At 51.1% G+C, this 21,676-nt stretch overlaps 1 protein-coding gene across 4 annotated transcripts; it reads left to right on the forward strand.

Annotated features, from left to right (window-relative positions):
* The first annotated feature begins 995 nt into the window (after positions 1–995).
* Positions 996–21,293, forward strand: ADAMTSL2 (ADAMTS like 2). 4 transcript variants are annotated; one of them, XM_090121157.1, is made up of 19 exons: positions 1,001–1,348; positions 2,371–2,580; positions 3,170–3,312; positions 3,872–3,947; positions 4,327–4,429; positions 5,893–6,038; positions 6,137–6,260; positions 6,802–6,882; positions 7,765–7,940; positions 8,426–8,765; positions 9,439–9,820; positions 13,649–13,752; positions 14,977–15,103; positions 15,928–16,141; positions 17,191–17,346; positions 17,940–18,110; positions 18,180–18,356; positions 19,349–19,493; positions 20,555–21,293. In XM_090121157.1, exons 1-19 carry the CDS (start codon positions 1,343–1,345, stop codon positions 20,671–20,673), a joined length of 3,000 nt encoding a protein of 999 aa, XP_089977283.1. In that variant the 5' UTR covers positions 1,001–1,342; the 3' UTR covers positions 20,674–21,293. The 4 variants fall into 4 exon arrangements, 3 of the variants coding, with proteins under 3 accessions (XP_089977283.1, XP_089977284.1, XP_089977285.1); XM_090121158.1 differs by having other exon boundaries at positions 8,426–8,687; XM_090121159.1 differs by having other exon boundaries at positions 2,469–2,580.
* Positions 21,294–21,676: the final 383 nt, after the last annotated feature.

Genomic DNA, 21,676 nt, shown 5'->3' on the forward strand with positions numbered 1-21,676 from the left:
TGAGCTGAGCTGGCGTCTTCAATGTGAAATATTTTGATGCTGTTAAAAATCTCTCATGTTCAGACTTTTCCCTCCTGGTTGTTCCGAAACGGAAAGGGTTTCCTCCTGCGTGTCTCGAGCTGGGATATTTTGAAACGCAGAAGCTGGGTGAACTCAAGTGCTAAATTTTCCCAGTGTCCTGGTCACAGCCAACCGACGGAAAACTAAAAGTTGCAAATCAACCTGGCTGGATGAATTAAAGCAGGCTGGCAGACGTTTAACCAAACAGAAAAAGGAGACTTCATTTCCCATGTAAATTTTTTGGGACAGATTCCTCAGCTCCTCACTGCCATCCCCGGGTCCAAATTTACAAGGACAAGAGGTGTGGCTGCCCCTGGGGGTTCTGCACCCCACAGCTGCTGGGTGACACATGGATGGCACTCGGTGATGAAGCACCCCTTGAATTTGGGAGCAGGAGATCCTTCAGGTGGGTTCCACAATGAGATATCCCCACTGTGCGTGCAGGGAATGTGCACGCAGCCACATGTCACCCTCAGCTGTGTCATCGGCCACACTGAGCCCAGGGAACCGTGTGTCGTGGTTCCATACATCACGTCCCCACGTGCTGCTGTGCTCCTCTGGCTTCTCTCTGCCACGTGCACGGCTGTCACCGAGCCGGGGATGGAGTGGGAAGTGGGGGGGGGGAGGTGGGGGCCGTGGTCCCCGCGGTGCATCGAGCCCACCTTATTCCCATCGCCTTTCTTTGGCGTGGCAGAAGCAGAGCGAACGACGCTGATTTCCAATAAATCGCACCGATAAACGCAGCTTAGAGGAATTTTATTCTCTTTTTGCAGGAGAAAACCCCGTTCCAGCTGAGAAGCCCATCCACAACCCTGCCCGTGAGGGAGGGGGGGGTGAAAAAAACCGAGATGGGGACGCATGCGTGCCGCTTCCCCCCCCCCCCCCCCCCCCCCGCCCGGCCTCCCCGCAGGAAACCAGGAAACCGGCTGGCGGCCGCGGGCCGGCGCCGGGGGAGGCGAGGGGTTAACCGGGGTGGGGGCATCCCGGGCCGAGAGGTGTGAATTCCGCCCGCTCCCCCCCGCCCCGTCTTCCCCCCTTTGCTATAAGAGCTGTCGGCTCGGGCTGGGGGGAGCCACTGCGGCTTCTCCTCGCTGCGAGCCCAGCGCCCGGCAGCGCTTTGAAGTCGGAAGGAGCGGCTGCTGCTGCTGCTGCTCCGCTGCTCCGCGCCGCCCGATACCGATACCGCCTCCGCTGCACCGCCCGGCCCGGCCCGAGGGGTCCCCGCTGTCCCCGTGCGGACGGCGCTCCTCCGACCGTATCCCCCCGCGGCGGGCGGCTCTGTATGCAGGTCTGTATGTTTTCCTCCTCTCCCGGTTCCGAAGTGTTCGCTGGTGGCTTCCCCCCCGCCTCTTTCCCTTTCCTTTCTTTTCCCTTTCTTTTATTTAAGCGTGAAGCTCTTTCGCTGGATCTAGGATAAACTCTGAGCAAGCTCTTTTATTGGCTTGGAATCAGAAGTGTCTGGAAGTCTTAATGAAAACCAAGTGTAAGGCAAGGCTCAGCCACCTGTCCCCGGCATCCCTGGCCAAGAGCTCTGCGCTTCAATTAATCAATGGATCCGCGATTTGGAACGCGTCTGTGCCCTGGAGCAATGCGTGGGGCGAGAGTGGAGCTGAGCTGGGAGCCGGGAGCCCCGATGGGGATCTGTGCGAGGCAGATCCCAAAGCTGTGCAGGCACTGCCAGCACGTCTGCGCTTCCACAGCTGCACGAGAGCCATTGCAGGAAGCAAAAGGAGCAGAGAAGCCTCTGTGCTGCTGCTCTGCAGCCTCTCTCCCACCTCCCCGTTTCCCAAAGGCATTGCCTAGTTGCCCTTCAAGGGGTGTTAGCATAAGTTCTTCTCTACACTGCTTTTTCTTGCAGATGAGAGCTGCTTTGATTGCTTGGAAGCATGACTTCCTGAAGCTTGCCTGTTTCTGGCTCTCACAGTGAAATATGTTGTGGCTTTGAGCTGGGTTTTAATTAAGAAAATGCCATTCTGGGTTATTCTCTTTCGTGAGGCAAATGGAGAAAGAGGTGGAAGGCTGACAGTTGGGATGCCGTGTTTCTGCACTTCAGTTGCATGTTGTTTCTTCTCTATAAGAGCAGGCTTCAAGAAATTGCTGGGAATTAGAATAGAATAAATGAAAAGGAAAAATAATCACTGTTAATTGTATTGAATACTTGGTGAGACTGAAATATACAAGTCTTCTAAAAGCCAGGCACGCTGATGACATCCAGTGCAGCCACTGGGAACCAATGCAGAGGTGTGGGTTGGCAGATAGCAGCTGAGATGGGATGGGAACCTGTGCCATGTTGATGTTTCCTTTAATCAGGTACCACCTCTGGATCAAGCCCTTGCAGTCACTGGTGGTGGGGGTCCTCCCGTAGGGCTGCATGGGGTCTTGCTCAGCACGGCGTGGTTGCTCCGTAGGATGAAGATGCTCAGGTGGAGGTGGAGCAGGGTCTCTGTCAGTGTATGGTCCTGGCTGAGGGCTGCCCTGACCCTTCTCGTCGTGGGCAACATGGCCTTTGTGATAGCTCAGGTAAGTGTCACCTTATTGGGGGGGCGATCTCTGGTGAATGTCCTGGGGTTGGGAAAAGGATGGGAACCTCTGTGGTACCTGTTGGTGGTGATGCTGCTTCTGGAGCAGCTCGTTGTCCCCAAGGTGTGGGTTGCAACAGTGGGGGAGGTGTGGGATCCTCCTGAAGTGACAAACCTGGTGGTGTTTGTAATGGGAGCACCTGGACTCGTGCAGCCTGCTGTGGGTGTGCTGTGCCTCTGTGGGGTGGCTCTGCAGGGCTTTGCTTCAGCTCTCAGCTGCCGCCGGCTCATCGGTTCTCTGGGTTTGTGGTGGAGCAAGAGCCAGAACTTGTGGGTTGTATGGGAGCTTGGTTTTGCCAACTGGGCTAAACAATGAACATTTCCTTTCCCGAGGAATCCCAAATATTGCAGTTTCATTCCAATTTGTAATGAAAACACAATTGAGAAAGCAGAATTTCTTGCAAGAATGGGAATCCCAGACTTGACCTCAGATGGGAAGAAAATGCCCTGGGATGTCACAGCAGGGGCTGGATGGGCTCTGCAATGAGTACTGAATGCTGCTTCTCTCTCAAACCCCCCGGTGCTTGCAGGACCTGCCTCAGACCTCCAACAGCCTGGAGGAGGGTGCAGATGTCACTGCATACTGGTGGGGTGAGTGGACCAAGTGGACGGCGTGCACGAGGAGCTGTGGTGGAGGTGTGAAGTCCCAGGAGAGGCACTGCCTGCGGCAGAGGTATGCAGGTGGGAAGACCCTGGTGTGTGCACACCGAGTGGGTCTGGTCCAGGTCGTTGCTCAGTGGGTGAGTGCAAGTAGAGAGGGGTCAGCTGGCAAACCCTGTGTGAGCAGAAGGTGAGTGTGGCTGGAGCGTGGTGTTGTGAGGGGCTGCGTCCTCCCCATTAGGAAAAGAATTCCCATTAAGATTGGGAAGGACCACTAAGATCCCCCACCCCCACCATGCCCACTGGCTGTGTTCCTCAGTGCCACGTCTCCACGGTTCTGGAGCACCTTCAGGGATGGTGAGTTCACCACTCCTTGGGCAGCTGTGCCATTGCATCACTGCTCTGAGAAGCTGTTTTTCCTGATATCCAACCTGAACCTCCCCTGGCACTGTGTGGGGCCATCACCTCTTGCCCTGTCGCTGTTACCTGGGAGGTGAGATGCTCTGTGCTGGTCCCAAGGTTTCTCCTTCAGGTGTGGCTTTGCTATGTGAGGTCTTGAAGAAGCAGGGAAAAATGGCTCCTTTAGAGAAAAGTATTTCTGATCCCTGTTTAACCATTATTTCTTTATTCAGACGAAAGTCAGTGAGTGGGCTGGCTAATAAAACTTGCACTGGAACATCCAAAAGATATCAGCTCTGCAAAGTACAAGTAAGGATATCCTTTTTCTTGCTGGTGATGTTTGATGGAAAAACTGGGAAGTCATGCTTGCTTCACATGATGGCATTCCTGAGTCCCTTGGAGTGGAGGTGCTGCTCCACTTCTGCAGCAGCCCCCCATATTGCCCCTCTAGCAGCTGGAGTTCCCTTCTCTAGCTGCTATCCCTGCTGTTGGGGGCCATAAAACCCAGTGGGATCCTTCTTGTGCCATCTGCTTTGGGGCTTCCCTGGCTGTCCCCACAGTGGGAGGAGGAGGATGTGGCTCTGGATGGGGCAGGTGATGGAAGAAGTGCTCCTTGCATGGGGTGCTGTGTGCCAGGAGCCTCTCCCACATTTGATTTTCATCAGGATGTTAATGCATCCCATTCTAGGAGTGCCCTGCAAACGGAAGGAGCTTTCGAGAGGAGCAGTGTTCATCCTTTAACTCCCATGTGTATAATGGAAGAACGTATCAATGGAAACCTTTATACCCTGGTAACAAGACATTCTTTGTGTGTTTCATAATGCTTAGCCAAAATATTTTGATAGTTATGATGCTATGGAGTTCAGGAAGGCCCCTCCTCTGCTGTTTTAAAGTGATTTTTTTTTCAGGGATGCAATCAGCTGCCTCCCAGGTTCAAAGGAGGGCTTTCCAGCTGCGGGGTTACCTAAAAAATAACAAAACATATTTGTGACAGTATCCTCCAGCTTGTTTTGGTCATTGTTCCCAAGAAAGGCAGGCTGGAGGATGAGGACATGGGGTGATGCTCTGTGCTGGCAGGGAGCGTCCACCTCATCCAGTGTGTGGTGAGCTGGGGCTGCTGCTGGCTGCAGTGCATTCCTGTGACGTTTGCTCACTCCCACACAATGTGTGGGCTCTGCCAAATGTCACTGAGATGGAGTCAGTTCGGTCATATAGGGTGAGCGACACGAAACAGCAGGGATAACTGAGGAGTCAGACTGGGATATATATACTGTAAGTGTATTTTTAGGCACCTAACTCCCACTGAAACCAAGCTTTAAGAAAATCCCAGCCAATGCCAGGGGATACTGGGATTCCCTTTGGGAACTTAGGTGTCTGAAAATAGAGGATCTGGCAGAATTTTCTTGCTTGGGTGTCTGTAGATGCTAACCAACAGTTATGCTTCATAATATTCCTTGTTGCTTCCCTTCAAGTGACACCAGCCCCTGCCTGCATCCCCATGGCAGGGCTGTGTGCTGGGATGTGGTTAGCTCTGCTCAGCCTTGTCACCTTGCCATAGGAGGGGGACAATTTCTATGAACGTATTCACCCTTCAAGATGATGATTCACCAGAATAGTGACAGTGAATTGTTTTGTTTTTTAGCAGGCGCTCACGTGTCTCCTGGGGGATTGGCAGGATAATGTTTTGCCATTGATGCTGCCTTGGGCCAGTGGGTATATCACTGCTCCCTCCTTGTGGAGTGCAACGCTTGGCACAGGGCTCTGCTGCACGCATGGATTTGTCTCTTGCTTCCTGTGGGTATTGTAAAGAATCTGCAGAAAGCAAGGGGCAAACTGAGCCTCACTTGGGAGAACGTAAATGGGAGAGATCTTGAGTTATAAGCTTTTTGAATAGCCTTGTATGTCTGTTTATAACGACTAATGTATGTATTAAATATTGATATAGAATGTGCATATGTGTAATATGTATTATGTGGCTGCACGCCCTTGTACAGCACAGAGGCTGTGATGCTGGTGGTACCTTTGCCAGCAGCAGGTGCATCTCATTCCAGCACTGGAGCTGTGCAGAGGCATGCAGCAGCAGGCTGCCAGGAGCACAATCTCCTGTCCAACCTGCAGGCACAAGAGGTTGTGGCTCCTGCTGTGCAATTTGTGTTGCTGTTGTTTAGCTTGGCAGAGATTCATTGACATTGGTAGGATGAAAGTTATTGTGTTTCTGCTGTTTTGAATGTGTCTCTATATCCTTTCCCCTTAGATGACTATGTTCACATTTCTAGCAAGCCCTGTGACCTCCATTGCACCACTGTGGATGGTCAGAGACAATTAATGGTTCAGGCTCGGGATGGAACATCCTGCAAATACACTGATTTCCGAGGGGTTTGCGTGTCTGGAAAATGTGAGGTTGTTAAACATTATAGCAAAAATATTGTTAGTAGCATTCAGAGTGGTACAAGGGGTGCAATATTTGCCTGACCCGCAGTACTCTGTGCCTTTTCTAGCCAATTGGCTGCGATGGCATTCTCTTTTCCACCCACACCTTGGATAAATGTGGAGTTTGCCAAGGAGATGGGAGCAGCTGCACTCATGTGACGGGGAGTTACAGGAAAGGAAACTCTCATCTGGGTAAGGCTCCAAGGGTCCTTTTGCTTTATTTGTGTTTTTAGCTGCGTTTATTTCTTCAGTAAACTGCTTCAGGCTCCCACTGAGTGTCCTCCATCACCTTTTCCCATGTGTCCTCTATGCTGATGCACTTGCAGATTTGGGCAGGGAAACCCTTCTGCAAAAACAGTCCCTTTCCATGACCCTTCTCAGGAATCTGAGCTCTCTGAATGGAGCAGCATAGTTATGCAAGAGGTTTGTTTGCTTACCCATGACCCGCTAAAACTAGCAATAAATGCACTGTAATAACAGGAAGTGAGGATGTTTTGAAAGACCAGGATTTCCAAAATTAGTGTAAAGCAACGGAAGCTACTGGTCCCAAATACAGCTCCCAAATTCAGGCATGAGTAGTGCTCTCTGGAGATCAGTTTGAGACAGAGTGAGCTGCAGTGCTGCTAGCAGGATTTGTCCCATCTGCTCACGAATCACAGCGTTGTCTGCTGAGCACTGTGTTCAGATAACTCGTTACAAAGTTCTCCTTTCATTAATCTGTAGTTTCCCATAGGCTATTCCCTGGTAACGCACATTCCTGCTGGAGCAAGGGATATCCAGATAGTGGAACGGAAAAAATCTGCAGATGTTCTGGGTGTGTATAACCTCTTGGTACTTCCCTAGAATGCATGTGTGCTAGCTAATATATTTTTTTTTCAGTGTCTGTATGAATGTAGCTTTATTGCAGACTCAAGCCAGATCCATTGGTGTAAATCACAGCTGTGTATTTCTCCTCACTTCAGCCTGAGCACCTGTGTATTTCTGCGTTCTGATTGCTTTAGTGCAGAATTGTTGGTTGCTATCATTGCTGCTGCAGTGTAGTTTGAATAGGCTGGTGACAATCAAGTGACCTCACCTCTCCTGTGATGCCTTCCATCTCTCCTAGCTTGGGCAGTGAGTAAAAGCCACCTGACAGCACCATGGGGATGGCTCACAGGCTGATCTCAGAGTTGGAGAGGGTATAGATGTTCTGTAGGGTTGTTTGAGAACCTAGGCTTGCCCAATGGAGGCACGTGTTTGCTGTTGTGCTCTGCTGCTGTCTCAGAGGCTCACGGCCATTCACAAGAGCAAACAGGCTTTATTAAGGACAGGTCCTGGATAACTCTGGATGAGTCCTGGGACAGAGCTGGGTGAGACGTAGTCAGCTCAGGGCTCCTGGAGAGGCATCTCCACCTGCAGCCTCTGTCAATCTGCTTGTTGTCTGCAGAACTGTTCTTGTTTTGTGTTTATGCTGTGCTGGTGCTGTCAGCTGATGTGCCTGGGAGCTTGCACTGTGAAGGAAAACATAGCCCAGGGTTCTGGGCATTTACCTGCAGGATGTATGTTGGGAACACAACATCTGCCAAATGCATTAGAGTGTAGGAGAAAACACGTCTCATTACTGTGACACTCCAATAACTTTATAGTCTGAGCAAACAAATGGCAACGTTACATCTCGCCTTTGGAACTGATTTTGTTTTGTTTCTCTTGTCTTAAGCTGTGGCTGACGAAGCTGGGTACTATTTCTTCAATGGGAATTACAAAGTTGACAGCCCAAAGAACTTCAACATTGCAGGCACGGTGTTCAAGTACCGCCGGCCCATGGACGTCTATGAGACTGGCATAGAGTATATTGTTGCACAAGGACCAACAAACCAAGGATTGAACATAATGGTGAGCTTTGTCTTTTCAAGTACGTGAGACTGAAGTGGGGGGGGGAGAAGCTGTGTCGGGTGGAGGAAGGGGCAAACCATCTAAAACCAGATATTTGTTTCTGGGCAACCAACTGGTGCCCACCCACCCGCCCTCCTGCCATCTTCATTGTGTCCATGGGCTAGCCTGTAAGGGAAGGGATGGTTACCTAGTCACCTGCTCCTCATTTCCCCGTAATGCCTCAAAAAGGAGGTTTGTGCACATGAAGACAGCTCTCCCAAGCCTCAGCAGTTGCTCAGCTGCTGGGTGGGAGCTGCTTGTGAATTTGCGTGTTGCATACTAACCCTTGGAAAACTGTGGGCTTCAATTGTATGAAGCTGGCAATGTGATGGAAAGCAGATTGGAAACAGTGAGGTAGATACTCACCAACTGTCAAGTCCAAGATGAATCTCAAACTTTGCGTGCCATATATTCGCTGCATCCGTTAATAATGTCCTGTTTGCTAGGTCTGGAATCAGAATGGCAAAAATCCATCCATCACGTTTGAATACACTCTTTTGAGGAAGCCACACTCAAATCTCCAGCCCATCTACTACACCTTTTCTGAGTCAGATAGCGAAGAGAGCAGGGAGTTTGATGGAGACGTGCCATTGGGTTTTATCCAACACAACGCAACCTATTTTGGGAAAATCTCCAGGGAAAGGATAGACTTGGAGAACCAGGTGTTTGGAAGACAGGACACGGAGGAAGATTTAAACTTGAGCAAAGGTCAGGAAACCAATGAGGTCTATGAAAGAGCAGAAACAATTGACTGTGAGCCAAAACTGAAGGGCAAACAACCCAAAGGTAAGGAGGAGACTTGGGCCTCACTGTTCTGCTCTCAGAGCTCTTGTGGAGAAACGCTCTGTTTCTAACTCTAGTGATCCTGCTGGTTTGTTTGGAAACCTCGGAAAGTTCTTTTAAAACATCTCTGCTCATAAATCCTCTTTGCCCTTCAGGTTCTGGTTTCTGGTGGGTGGGGGATGCCGTGGGTAAGCTGTCCCACTGATGCTCCATGATGCTTTGCCTAATGCTGAAGGGAGGGAGCTGTAGGTGTGCCAATCTCCCCATCACAGCCTCCTTTCTCACTTTCCACTCTTCCACAGCGCCAACAAGCTCCTCTCCTCCCCAGTCCCTTGGGTATCCCATTACCAAGCTGCCCTGGGGGCCTCCCCTGCATGGCTTGTGGGCTTGGGACCATTGGGCACCATTCTTACCTCTGCTATTGCTTGGGACCCTGCTGCTGTGTGCTGGGCTCTCCTCCTTGGGCCACACAACTGCAAGATGAGGCCCACAGGGACTCTTTCCAAGTGGGCACAACTCCAGGGGTTCCTGCCCCAAGGCCCCTACTTCTTCTACTTGCCCCTGACATGGCTGCTCAAGCTCTGGTGTATCCCTGCTGCTCGGGGCTGCTTTCACCTCCCAGCCCAAATGCATTTTGTGGTTGTCACTGTTGTTTCCCCTGTTGGCTCCAATCTAGATTCAAACGTAACCAGGTCTACTTACCAGACAGACCATGACGACAGAGACTTCGACCCCAGGTTCACCTCCAGGGAATTCCTTTCGGAGAATGCCATCACAGACAAACTGCTGGACAAGGCCTCTGACTCCAAGGAGTTGGTACTCAACATGACCATGAACAGCATCTTTGCCCAGGGAGACCCAATCAACTCTGTGGGGTCCCACATCGACAGCCTCTACGTTGACTACGAGGACACTGATGGCATTGTGACCTATACCATCAATGGCACCTACATGGAGCTCAGCAATGGCAAAGCCATCAATTCATCTGCAGAGACACCGTTTTCAAATGCCACTGTCACCATGACCAGCTCTCAAGGGAACAGAACTCACAAAGCAAGGTAGGAGACATATCTTTATAGTCAATCCTATCTATTGTTGTTTTCAACTCATAATAGCACTGTACGCAATACAGACCCATTGCATAATTTGTATCTTCTTTGGAAGCCAGAAGGTAAGTGGGAGTAGAATGTCACAAAAGCTTCCCACTAAGGATTGACCTGAAAGGAAGGGCCAATGGTTTGAGTAGAAAGCTGAGAGAAAACCTCTGAGCGAGAGGAAAACTTGCCCTCCTCAGTGGGGCTGTTGGTGAGGCCACAGTGGTGGCTGTCAGCTTGCCTATTGCTCTGTCATAGAACATCATCAGAGTTCATAAAAACAAGCAAAACTTCTTGTTTTGGTGTCCCACTTTGATTTCCCTGGGCACTTTCCTCCTAGTTCTGATGCAGCAGAAGTTGATTCTGGGCCCTTTCTATGCACCCCATTGACTGCTGCTCATGGTCCTCCTCCCCTGGGCTGATCCTGCTGCTTCTCTGCTGCTGCAGAGGCACAGCAGAGCAAGAGCTTTTGTGCAGGGCCTACAGAAATAGCCTGGGTTTGTTGCCTTAATGGAGGAAGAAACAGTGCAATTAATCACTGCTCTGATAAGAACATCAAAAGCACTCAGTTGGCAGCTTAAAGTGGTTGATAATAGAACTGGCACTTCAGGATCCCTTTGATGGCTGGCTTTGAGTGGTAGCATTACAAAAGTGCAATGGGGAAGCTTAAAAAGGAAGCGTAATCTGTCTCTAGCAGCATAATTCACTTGGACAAGGCTGTGTGAAAGTCTCAGGACAGTACTTCTTCAGCATGGACATGAGGACACCTCTTGAGGTGCCGCAGGGCTCTCAGCAGCATGTTCCCAGCATGGGGCAGAGCAGCAATTAGCAGTCTTTGCATGAAGCCATAGATTCCTTGGGGAGCTTGGGCTGAAATATGGCCCCGGGGGCCATCCAGGTATCAAAGGCACAGCCATGGGTTTGGGTCCCTCCTGGCTTGGTTGAGTGCACAGCTCCTTTCTGTGCTACTTCCCACTGGTAAAATGTAGGTTGGGATGCTGAACTTCAGGAGATGAAAAGCACAGCACAAATGCTCTCTGGTTATAGTTAGCTGTATTTATCTAGAACTTATGCTAGCTTATGCTAAAGAAAATGTCCGTGCAGCCAAACATATCAACAGACTTCTTAATGATAAGAACACTTACACATTGCCACGGGCTTGTCTATCATCTCTTCTTGTGGCTTGGCTTGGAAACCCTGCCTCTGCTGCCAAAGTAAGCACTTTGTTAGCATTCTGACAAGCGAGAGCAGCGCCTCAGCTCCCTGCAGTGCTGCTCTCTGGGGCCAGCAGGAGCCTGCCCTGCTCCCTGCACCCTCCCTGGGTGGCCTTGGGCAGCACCCTGTAACCTATGCCTCTGTTCCAGGAGCTGTTAAATGTGGCTGATGCTTTCCAGCCTCCCCAGGAGGAACTGCACATGCTTTGAAACTCAGAGCAACTGACTGTTGCAGGGTAGCCCCCAATAGACTGACTGCACTTGAGTGCAGTTACCTGTGCTAAGCAAAGCAAACCATCAACTCTCTTATTATTCTCAACCATCTCTATCAGAGGTGCAGAGGCACAGCTCAGGGATTTAAGCATGTTCAGTGGAAGTACCAAGCATTGTGCTTTTCTTCCCATTCCTCCCTTGGCTCTGCTCTGCAATGTTACTTCTCACCACTCTCTGGAATGAAACAAATTTTTCAGATCTAAATGATAACGGCTGAAAAAGCTGTTAGATTTCTGAATTTGGGAGCATCATCCAAAAAAAAAAAAGTGCTTTAACAGGGCCTCACCCTCCAGCCATCCAGGAAGCCCCTTAGCAACCTGTGCTGCCCTGTGGAGCGTGTGTATGGAAACAAAATGTGAAAGTAGAGTGGGGGGCTCTTACTCCCCATCTCCCCAGCCATGGGCAGGATGCTGGAGCACAAGGTGTGGAAAGAGTAGCACAGGGACCAGACCTGTTCCTCCAGCAGGAGCGGGGGCTTGTTGTGCTCCAGGAGTTATCTCCTCTTCAGCTGCACTTCTTAGGATTTCTCTTCCTGCTACAAGGCTGGCTTTGGGAGGACAGGCAGCCAGAGCACCAGTTGCTGCCAAAAGGGGCGTTTGTTTCTGCTGCCCTGTGAAAGAGCTTCACTAGAAAGCAGCAGCAAGGGCTGACCTGCACCTGGCACTAATGGCCTGGTGCTGCTCCTGCATGAAAAGCAGAAGTAAAGTGCAGTCATGGAAGAAAACGTTATCACAGTGCTTGTAATAAATAGGAAAAACCCACCCATGTTGTTTACAGGATGATGTGCTGCTGTTGGCATTTAGAGAGCAAAAGCATGTTTTGTCTTTCTGGAAATGACGAGAGCTGAGCACTGACCTGTGACCAAATGTCTGACTTATCCAGAAAGAACTTATCCCTGTGACCTCATTACATGTAGAAGCCCTTTAAGATCATGTGAAAGGGGCAGTGCTGATGGATTTTCTGCCCTGAGATGCTTATTTTATTTTCCCCTTGCGAAGCTGGGCAAGGATGCCTTACTCCCAGGGCAACATGATGCTGGCGTTGGTCCTTAAAGCAGTGGAGTGAGGTCCCTGCCCCTTTTCCAGGCAAACTGCAATATAAAACCCAGATGTCTGTTCCCATGGCTCTTCTGAACACTATCCTGGTGGCTGTGTCAGGGCTGGTGGTGGCAGAGCTGCTTGGCGAGATGAAGCACTATGTATAGCAAGTCAAGGTGGTTATTTTGTGGGGAGGAGGGGGGCAAAAATAGCCACGTTTGTTTCAGTTCTCCTTTTGAATGCAGGAAATGACTGTTCTGCCAAAATGAGAGGCAAAATAACCAGGGGAGAGGAGAACTGCGTGTAATCCTCCTGGAGGATGGCTGGAAGGAGGGTGGGTCTGGAAGGGAACGTTTGGATTCTCAGTGTCAGAGTGGATTGGATAGGCTGGATGTGAACTTACGAACAACTAAATAAGGCAATCCCAGAGCTTCTGCTGCCTAGAAATCATAAAGCTGTGTATCTTGCCAGGCCAGAGACAGCTGGATGTCAGGATACAGCCTTGTCCCCTGTTCCAATCAGCGTAGGCACCTCCAGGGTCTGGACAAAGGTCTGAGGACCGAAGCCTTCTGTTGGGAAGGTGCCGTATCCCTGACGTGTTACAACATTCCGGGATGTACGACGCACTGAGAAGCCGTTGTTCTTGGTTTGACGCTGCTTTTTCACGCACCAGGCTGAATCTGTTCTCCCTTCCCCCCCTCAATGCCGTTACGCGTTTGACCGTAGCGTGAACGTGAGCGATGCGAATCGCGCATCCAAAACCAAAACAACCCAGCGAGAGTGGCCGAGGCAGCAGGTAGGCGAGCGGCATGCCTTCGTGTCCCAAAGCAAAGCGTCAGGCTGCTGAGACCCCGAGGCAGGAGCTGGGAGCAGCCCGAGCCCAGCAGCGCCGGGAGGAGATGCTGCGCCTTTAGCCGCTGTACGCCGAGGGCCAGGTGTATTTGAGCAGAAAATGCAAACTTTTGTGAAATTCTGAACTGTTTCTACTTGTGGGTATTTTTATCCCATTCTCTCTATTTCTAGACAGTGGAAGCTCTGCCTCTAACCGGGCTGGGGATTCTACTTGGGGCTCAGGACAGGTATGTTGTGAAACGAAATGAAACAATTCAAACCAACAAACCCCAAAAATCAGAGCAACCAAACCCGAACCGACAAACAAAGCCAATCCCCTCCCAAACCCAACCTGCTCGCAGATGTGTCTCTCTGACGTGGCATATCACGGCTCTCCTTGTAAACACTATTTTATTCTTTTTTGTGCTTGTCGCTAGAAACAGATTGAAGTTGTTAAGAAAGGGCCAAGGTGTGAGTGCTGCTGACATGTACAGGTGGAAGCTTTCCTCCCATGAACCCTGCAGCTCTACATGCACCACAGGTAGTTACGAGAACAGCCCCAGCTGTGTGAGTCGCGCTGTGTCTGGTAGGGATGGGAAGGACCTGGTGATGCACAGGGGATTTCTCCATCTTTCAGTCCCACGTAGCATTTACCAGCCCTGCAGGGTCCTGGTGCTCGTGCTGGGTTTTGCCTCCTTCAACCTGAGCAACTTGAAATCCTTGCTGCCGGGCTCCTGCTTTCCCTCTCACATCATCTTTTATTTTCCTTCCCCTTTTGTGCGCTCAGAAGGCTTTGAAAATCTCAGCTTCTTTCTGACAGAGCAGAGTTAGAAAGATATTTCTGCTCTGGCAGGAAACAAAGTGGCATTTGGCTTTTTCATTTGGTTTCCCACTCCTGCTGCTGCTGTGCCTGATGTCAGCTGTGACACTGAGCCTGGAACAGCAACATGCCTGCCCCAATCTGGCCCTGCTCCTTAAATTCCCCTTTTTTGTCTCCAGGACGCTGCTTTCCCTCCTCCTTGGCTCCCAGGTGAAAGGAGGGACCCTGCTCTGTCCCATAGTGCCACACTGCTCACCAGTGTGGTCTCAGGAATAATCCTGACACTATGGGGATTCTGGCATTAGAATCAAGGGGTGAAGAGGAGACTGCAATCCTAGGGATGCCCAGTTTTCAGCTAGCAGGGGAAGGTTTTATTTAAAACTTGCTTTTCTTGTTACCTTTTCCTAATGACATATTGCAGAGGAACCATGCAATGTCAGGAGCTGTAGATGTCTTTCAGTTTCATGCAAATCATATATTTCTGAGCGCTGCATCTGCAGTTTCCTGCAGCCAGAGCAGCCTGCTGGTCCCCAAAAGCCGATGAAAGACTAGATAACATTCTGTCCCTCAGGCTAGGCTGCAGCCAGGCTCTCTTTGCGCCAGTGCTGGAGGTGACATGGAAATGGTTGGGACTTGGCTGTTTCCATGTCATCTCATCCACCAGCCTGGAAGTGGGGAGCACCCCAGCAGACCCTGAGCATTTTCTATGTGAACACAATGGTTGTGTGTTGTTACTGGTGCTGAGCACAACAGTTGGACCCACTTCCAGCCTCAGACCTTGCTTAGGTTGGCTCTGGTGGCCACCATGGCCCTTCTTGCTGGCCAGCATCCTCCCCATGGGCATAAAGGCTGGCTTGCTGCTTTCCTTCAGGAGGAAGCTTTAGAAAATGCAGCTGAAAGCATGACTTAGAAGTTTTTTTGTATGTGTATTCTCTTTGAAACTAGGAGTGATGTCCACGTATGCTATGTGTGTCCGCTATGATGGGATCGAAGTGGACGATACGTACTGTGATGCCATGACCCGCCCTGAGCCCGTCCATGAGTTCTGTGCTGGGAGAGAGTGCCAGCCAAGGTATGGGACCCATCCCTCTGCCCTCTTCAGCATCCTAAACATGACTGAGGTTTGCTTGTGCTCAGGGAGAAGTGTGAGATGTTGGGAGGGATGGAATGTGTGCTGGAGTCCCTTCTGATGCAGCATTTTATCTAAAAAAGGATGATTTGGATTGCACTCCTGAATGGAAATGTGTGACTTGTGTACGGCAGAGATGTGCTTGTTGTAGGGAGCAGCAGTGCTTGGTGTCTGTTGAAGGGGAGGGCTGTGACAGTGTCAGACCATGAGCAGTGCAAAGAGAGAAGTAGAACAGCCTGGTGCACGCTCTGCAATGACTTCATCCACAGTGCAAAGCAAGAGTGGGGTGATCCCAGGGGCTGGTTATAGCCCTGTGAAAATGCAGAGTGCTTGTTTTCCAGCTTGGTTGATGGCAGTGTGTGGCTAGCCGTGCTGGGGAGGGAAGAGGGGATGAATGTTTGGGGTGTAAGATCTCACTGAGCTCTGCACATTAAGGCTGAAAACCAGATCAAGTGCCAGTGCAGGCAAGAAGAGCACAGGGAAGGGGGATGGTGCTGCTCCCTTATCCTGGACACACTATGGGGATTTCACACTCTGTTTGCATTAACCTAATCATTTCCTAGCATGGAGATCAGTAGTAGGGCTGGTCCCATTCCACAAGCCCAAGCACTGAGAGGAGCTGCTGTGTGACCCCAGCAGGTTGGGGGGAATGAAGGAAGCCCTTCCAAATGGGCTCAGCGCAGCCCCTCCTGGAGGCTGATTGTAGCACCCCAAAGGCTGCCTGCACCCCTCCAGCTGACTGCATCCTTTCTCTGGCTCTCCCACAGGTGGGAGACAAGCAGCTGGAGTGAGTGCTCCCGTACCTGCGGTGAGGGCTACCAGTTCCGCATCGTGCGCTGCTGGAAGATGATCTCTCCAGGCTTTGACAGCTCTGTCTACAGCGACCTCTGTGAGTCAGCTGACATCACCCGGCCCGACGAACGCAAAGTCTGCAAGAACCCAGCCTGTGGGCCACAATGGGAGATGTCTGAGTGGTCAGAGGTAAGCTCTGGGGCTTTGGAATGACCTGTGGTCATTAGAGGGGAACCTCTTAGGACTTTGGTAGTGATGGTTGTCTTTGGACCAATGCACACTGGTTAATAACATATATATTTTTTTCCCTTATAATGGAAAATCTCATCCAGGATGAGGCAGCCACCACTATAAATCACTTTATTTTATTAATCCAGCACGCACGGTGCTGGTGTTGCCCCTGAGACTGATGTGCATTGCCCCTTTGGTGCACAGGGAAGTAGGAATGAGGTTGGCATGGAAACAGTGTTGCCATCAGCACCTTTTCCTCACCTCCCGTTGCACCACACCACAAGAAGAATGAAACCCATGTAGAATGAATGAAACCCCTTCCTCCCAGAGCCTTCCAAAGCCATTACTGGTCATCATTCCCCATCTGCTTCCCTCTTCAGGCTGGGTGAGCCATTTCCATCATGCTGCTGATGGAGGATTGCTCCTTTCTGCTGTTGCAGGATGTTTTGACTTTCTCAATCCAGGAGAGCAAAGCTCCCTGCACACGTGCTCTCGCAATATTTTGACTGGCAGAGAGAACTAGAGCTGCTTATTTTACCAGAACCCCTCTACACCTCCAGCATGTGTCAGGGACAGATTGCTTGAGACAACCCTGGAGCCGCTCACTCTGCGCCAGCAGCAGAGCTAATCTAATTTGGATCTCATCTGAAGCTGGGTGCCAAGTTGGCTTTGGAAACAAGCCCCCAAAAAAGCACGTTTTGGAGATCTGAGGATTAACATATCAGCACGGTGCGTCTGAGCACTGTGCTGTTGACACTCTTCCCTGCTTTACAGCATGCACAGAGCAACCGTGTGCATGGTGGACTGCAGTAACTCAACCCTGGTTCTAAATAATGTCACTGGGCTGTGCGGTGCCAACTCTTATCCGCAGGATAAAAAAGTCTCAGCTCTGTGGTTTCATCATGTGTTTGTAGAGCGTTCCAGGCTAAAAATGCGAAACCCTCAAAAGCATCTCCCAGTTCCCATCACCCCATACCCATCCTGTGTGTCCCCTCTGTCCTCAACAGTGCTCTGCGCGGTGCGGTGAGCGCAGCGTGGTGACGCGGGACATCCGCTGCTCGGAAGAGGAGAAGCTGTGTGATGCCAGTGCCCGACCCCTGGCTGAGAAGAACTGCACAGGGCCACCCTGCGACCGCCAGTGGACCGTGTCTGACTGGGGACCGGTGAGCCTGGGGAGGGATGGGTGGCACCACCTGGGTCATGCTGTGGCTTTAAGCGTGTGGTGGCAGCGCTGGGGTTTGGTGGGCCTGAGGTCTTGAGCTTAGCAGTACTGATGCTCAGAACCTAGATGATGACCCTTTTTCCCTTTTCACCCCGTTTTCCCTTCCTGCATGCTTCTGCTACAGAGACCCTTTCTGTCCCAAGCTATTTTTACCCAGCTTTTATCCTGTGGCTAAAAATAAGCAGTTTCCATGGCAGCAGCGGTGCTGTGAAGCTCCGTACACTTCGCCTGGAGTGGCTGCTGCTCCCCCCAAGGTGTAGGGCAGCAAAGGGGGGGACATCCAGAGCCCCTCACTCAGACTCTTTGAAAACTGCCCTGTGATTCTCTGTTTGTGGCACTTTCCTTTCTGCCCGTTTTGCTGCCATGGGGATGCTTTGGCTCCCTACGAGAGGAAACGAAGTGGGCATTTGCTTTCTTATTGCAACCCCAAGCATCCCTGGATGAGGTGGGCGGGGAGGATGCAGGCGTTGTTGCTCCCTATCTGTGGAGCTGGGACTGCACTGTGACCGCCTGCTGTGCCCACTGTGGTTTCAGTGCAGTGGTGGCTGCGGGCAGGGCAGGATGATCCGACACGTGTACTGCAAAACCAGCGATGGGCGCGTGGTGCCGGAGTCGCAGTGCAACCTGGAGACAAAACCTCTGGCCATCCACCCCTGCGGGGACAAGAACTGCCCGTCACACTGGTTGGCACAGGACTGGGAGCGGGTAAGGACTGGGGATGGGGTGATGCGTGGCGGTGGCAATGGAGGATGCTTATGGTGGGGAACCCTGCAGTGCAACACCACGTGCGGCCGGGGTGTGAAGAAGAGGATTGTGCTCTGCCTGGAGATTGTTAATGGCAAGATCAAGACTCACAACCCCTCTGACTGTGATGTGGCCAAGAAGCCTGTGGAGGAGACGACGTGCTTTGAGCGGCCGTGCTTCAAGTGGTACACCACCCCCTGGTCAGAGGTAGGTGGGGGTAGAGGGGATACAGCTCTAGGAAAATGCTTTCTTTGAGCACGTGGCCTTGTACCAAAGGCTGCACACCTGCAAAATACCTCGTGGAGCTGGCTGAAACTTTGCAAGGGAGCACAGAGAGGGGCCCCTTTGTTTTGCTATAGCAGCTCTGACAAAATGCAGACAGGACTTGCTTCATTGTACAGATCAGGAATAAGAGCTATTTGGGGTTAGCTTCGGCTTTTTCTTTCCCTCTTTTTTTTTTCTCCTTTTTTCACCACCTTTTTCCAGCAGCACATGGATGCTGCCCTGCAGGTTGGCAGGGAGCAGAGCTGGGGCTCTGGAAGCTGGGGAGTGATGCTGGGGCCAGGCTGGGCTGATATGGGATGCCCCAGTTCTGCGAGGAGCTGCAGAGCTGCTCGCAGCTCCCCATAAGAGCTCCCCAATGCAGCCCCTTTTGTCTGCCTGGAGCTCATTTTGTTTAGTCTTGAAAACTGTCGTGGCAGCCTATAATTAGCCCAAGAAACCCTGCAGTAATCCCCACACGAAGAGGCGGCCAAAGGGCAGCAGGCAGCAAGCACAGCCCGTGAGTTGCTCTGCAAAACCCCCCTAGACACATTGCACAGGCACCAAACCCAGTGCCCGCACCCTATAAGCTATAGGGTCGCAGCCCCCCCGGTGGCAATAAGCAGTGTCTGAGCCACGCAGCTCAGCCGTGGCCCTTTGCAGAGAGCAGCAGGAGGAGGGAGGAGTGCAGCCCCAGGGGTGGGAGCACATCCATGGATAGCAGTCAGTCTGCTGCAGACGTCTGCTGCTGCTGGCAGCAGTGAGGCAGTGAGGGGCCAGCAGAGCGGTGTGTGGACACAGTGCTCAGTAAAGGGCAGTGCTCAGCCATGCCCCCAGCTGCTGCAGTGTTTTTTTTTTTGTTGTTGTTGTTTTTTCTCGCACAGCACAGCCCCCTGTGCTGTGGGGGTTCTCACCTCACCCCACTCTCTGTTCCCCAGTGCACTAAAACCTGCGGCATCGGTGTGAGGATGCGGGATGTCAAGTGCTACCAGGGGAAGGACATCGTCCGTGGCTGCGACCCCCTGGTGAAGCCGGTAGGCAAGCAGACCTGTGACCTGCAGCCCTGCCCCACCGAGCCCCCAGGTGAGCCCCCTCCTCAGCAGCACACCTTTAGCTTTCATTTTTCACTGCTATGTTGATGGTCATCCTGGGATCTGCCCTCTCTATGCCCCAATAACGGCACTGTGTGCTGTACCATTGTGTGTCTCTATACATGGCCATTAAATAAAGGGGAGAGCTCACAAGCAACGTGTTCTGACCTTAAGAAAAAAGGGAGCTATCGGGTGGTGCTTCTGTGTGATTCCAGCTCGTGTCTAGGAAGTTTTTCGTCTGTGCCATTATTTTAATGATTTTTGGTCTCCAAATGTCCTGCGGGATTTGTAACTGTCTCATTATCTGACTCGTCTGCTGGCTCAAAGCCCCTGTGATCTTTAGCAAACACGAGGTTCTAATATGTTTAATAGGATTTGAGAATAAGGCTGAGGTGGGAGAAGAGCAGGAAGACAGCAGGCAGGCCTGGGGCAGCTCCTGGCTCAGCCTGTGGGTCAGGAATGTGGTGTGGGACTTTGGAGTCCTCCCATGGTCCCCCCAGAGCAGACTGTTCTTGTGCTTCCTATGGATACGATGCAAAAATTACAACTTATATACGGACTTGAAGCAAAATACTACTCTGGAGGGAGCTGGATGTGTGTTATAGTGGTTTTTGCTTTCTTCCCTCTCTCCATCTGCCCCAAATAGCTCAAATAGGATTTTTGGACAGGAGCTGTGTGCTGAGGTTATCCTCTGTGCTCCCATGGGAGCCCCTCTGCTTAGGGACAGCTCAGTCCAGTATTCCTCAGTGGCTTTGGTGATCTCTGGGCAGCTCTGTTCCTTAAGGAAGAGTCTGAGTTGCAGAGTGGGACCAAGCGAGGAGGCTCCCTGGGTCAGACTGTGTGTGATGGGATGTGAACCTTGGCTTGGCTGGATGATAATATTCATAGAGAAAGCACATGGCTGCTCTGCCTGGTAATAGGGACATGGTGGTGACAGATGGGGTGATGTTTTGCACAGCCACACATTGGGCCATGTGTGGTGCCAAAGGGAATCGTATGAACTTGTGTTTTATTCCTTCCATATCCATGCTTATCTTCTTCTCTCCCCTACAGACGACAGCTGCCAGGACCAGGCAGGAACCAACTGTGCTTTGGCCATCAAGGTGAACCTGTGCAGCCACTGGTACTACAGCAAAGCCTGCTGCCGCTCCTGCCGCACCCCCCACTCGTAGTGCAGGGCTGGGGCCCAGAGCCCTGCTGGTGAGCATTGGGGATGGATGTTCCCTTTCCTCATTCCGCTGGCACGGCTTGCTTTCAGAGCTGCTGTACATTGGTTATCAGAGCTGTACATAGGATCGTGTATATTTGATTTCCCCCAACAGCAGACATTCACGTAGTTTCACAAGGTCTTGTCCTTTTGTTTTCTTTTGCCTATGCAAGTGTGGGGTGGGCACGGACCCATGGGAGTGAAAGCACAGGTGTGTTCCCTAGCAGAGGGGGTGAGTGCCTCCTCCCTGCTTTATCCTCAATGCTTTTTCACATTTAACGTGGTGGGAAGCAGATTTTTCATTTGCTAAATGAACTCAAGCCCAAGCCCTCTTTTGTAATATGGAGGTGTATACTTTTTCAGAGGATTTTATCTTGTAACCAAATGTTAGTGCTGTAGTCCTTACAACCCCCCTCCTCCCCTGAATGCTGACATATTGTATATAATATGGAAACATTACTGCACTTTATATCACAAAAAAGACGTGCTCTTTTTTAATATATTTGTTTACAGACAGTGAACTTTATCCATGTAATCATTAATTTGTACTCATATGTATATTTTAATAAAGTTGTCATATTTATGGTGGTATCTTGTTTTATTCTCCAGTTTGTAGTGGGTGGGTGTTGCTGTGTGCTGAGCCTATTCCTCAGGCAGCACAGCAGCTCTGGATGTAAGAGAAAAAGTCCCTGAGTTGGGTCCTTCCTGACCTATTGCTGTGGGATTTGGGGTGATGTGCATTGATTGAGGGACTGCAAGCTTCTAAAGGAGCCTGAATGCAAAGAGGTTTGAAAGGGAACTAGTGAAAAAAGGAGATCTGAAGATGGTTATGGTTCTGTAGCCCTATGGGTAGGACTCACTGAGCATCCCCCCCTTGATGCCTTTGCCCAAACCCAGGCTTGTACCTCTCTTGTTCATTGAGCATCTCACAATGAGGAGATCCTGCACCCCTGTGGCACTTCTGCAAC

Source organism: Phasianus colchicus, chromosome 19 (genome assembly GCF_987193195.1).
Source record: "Phasianus colchicus chromosome 19, bPhaCol1.hap1.1, whole genome shotgun sequence".
In the NCBI taxonomy this organism is placed as follows: Eukaryota; Metazoa; Chordata; class Aves; order Galliformes; family Phasianidae; genus Phasianus; species Phasianus colchicus.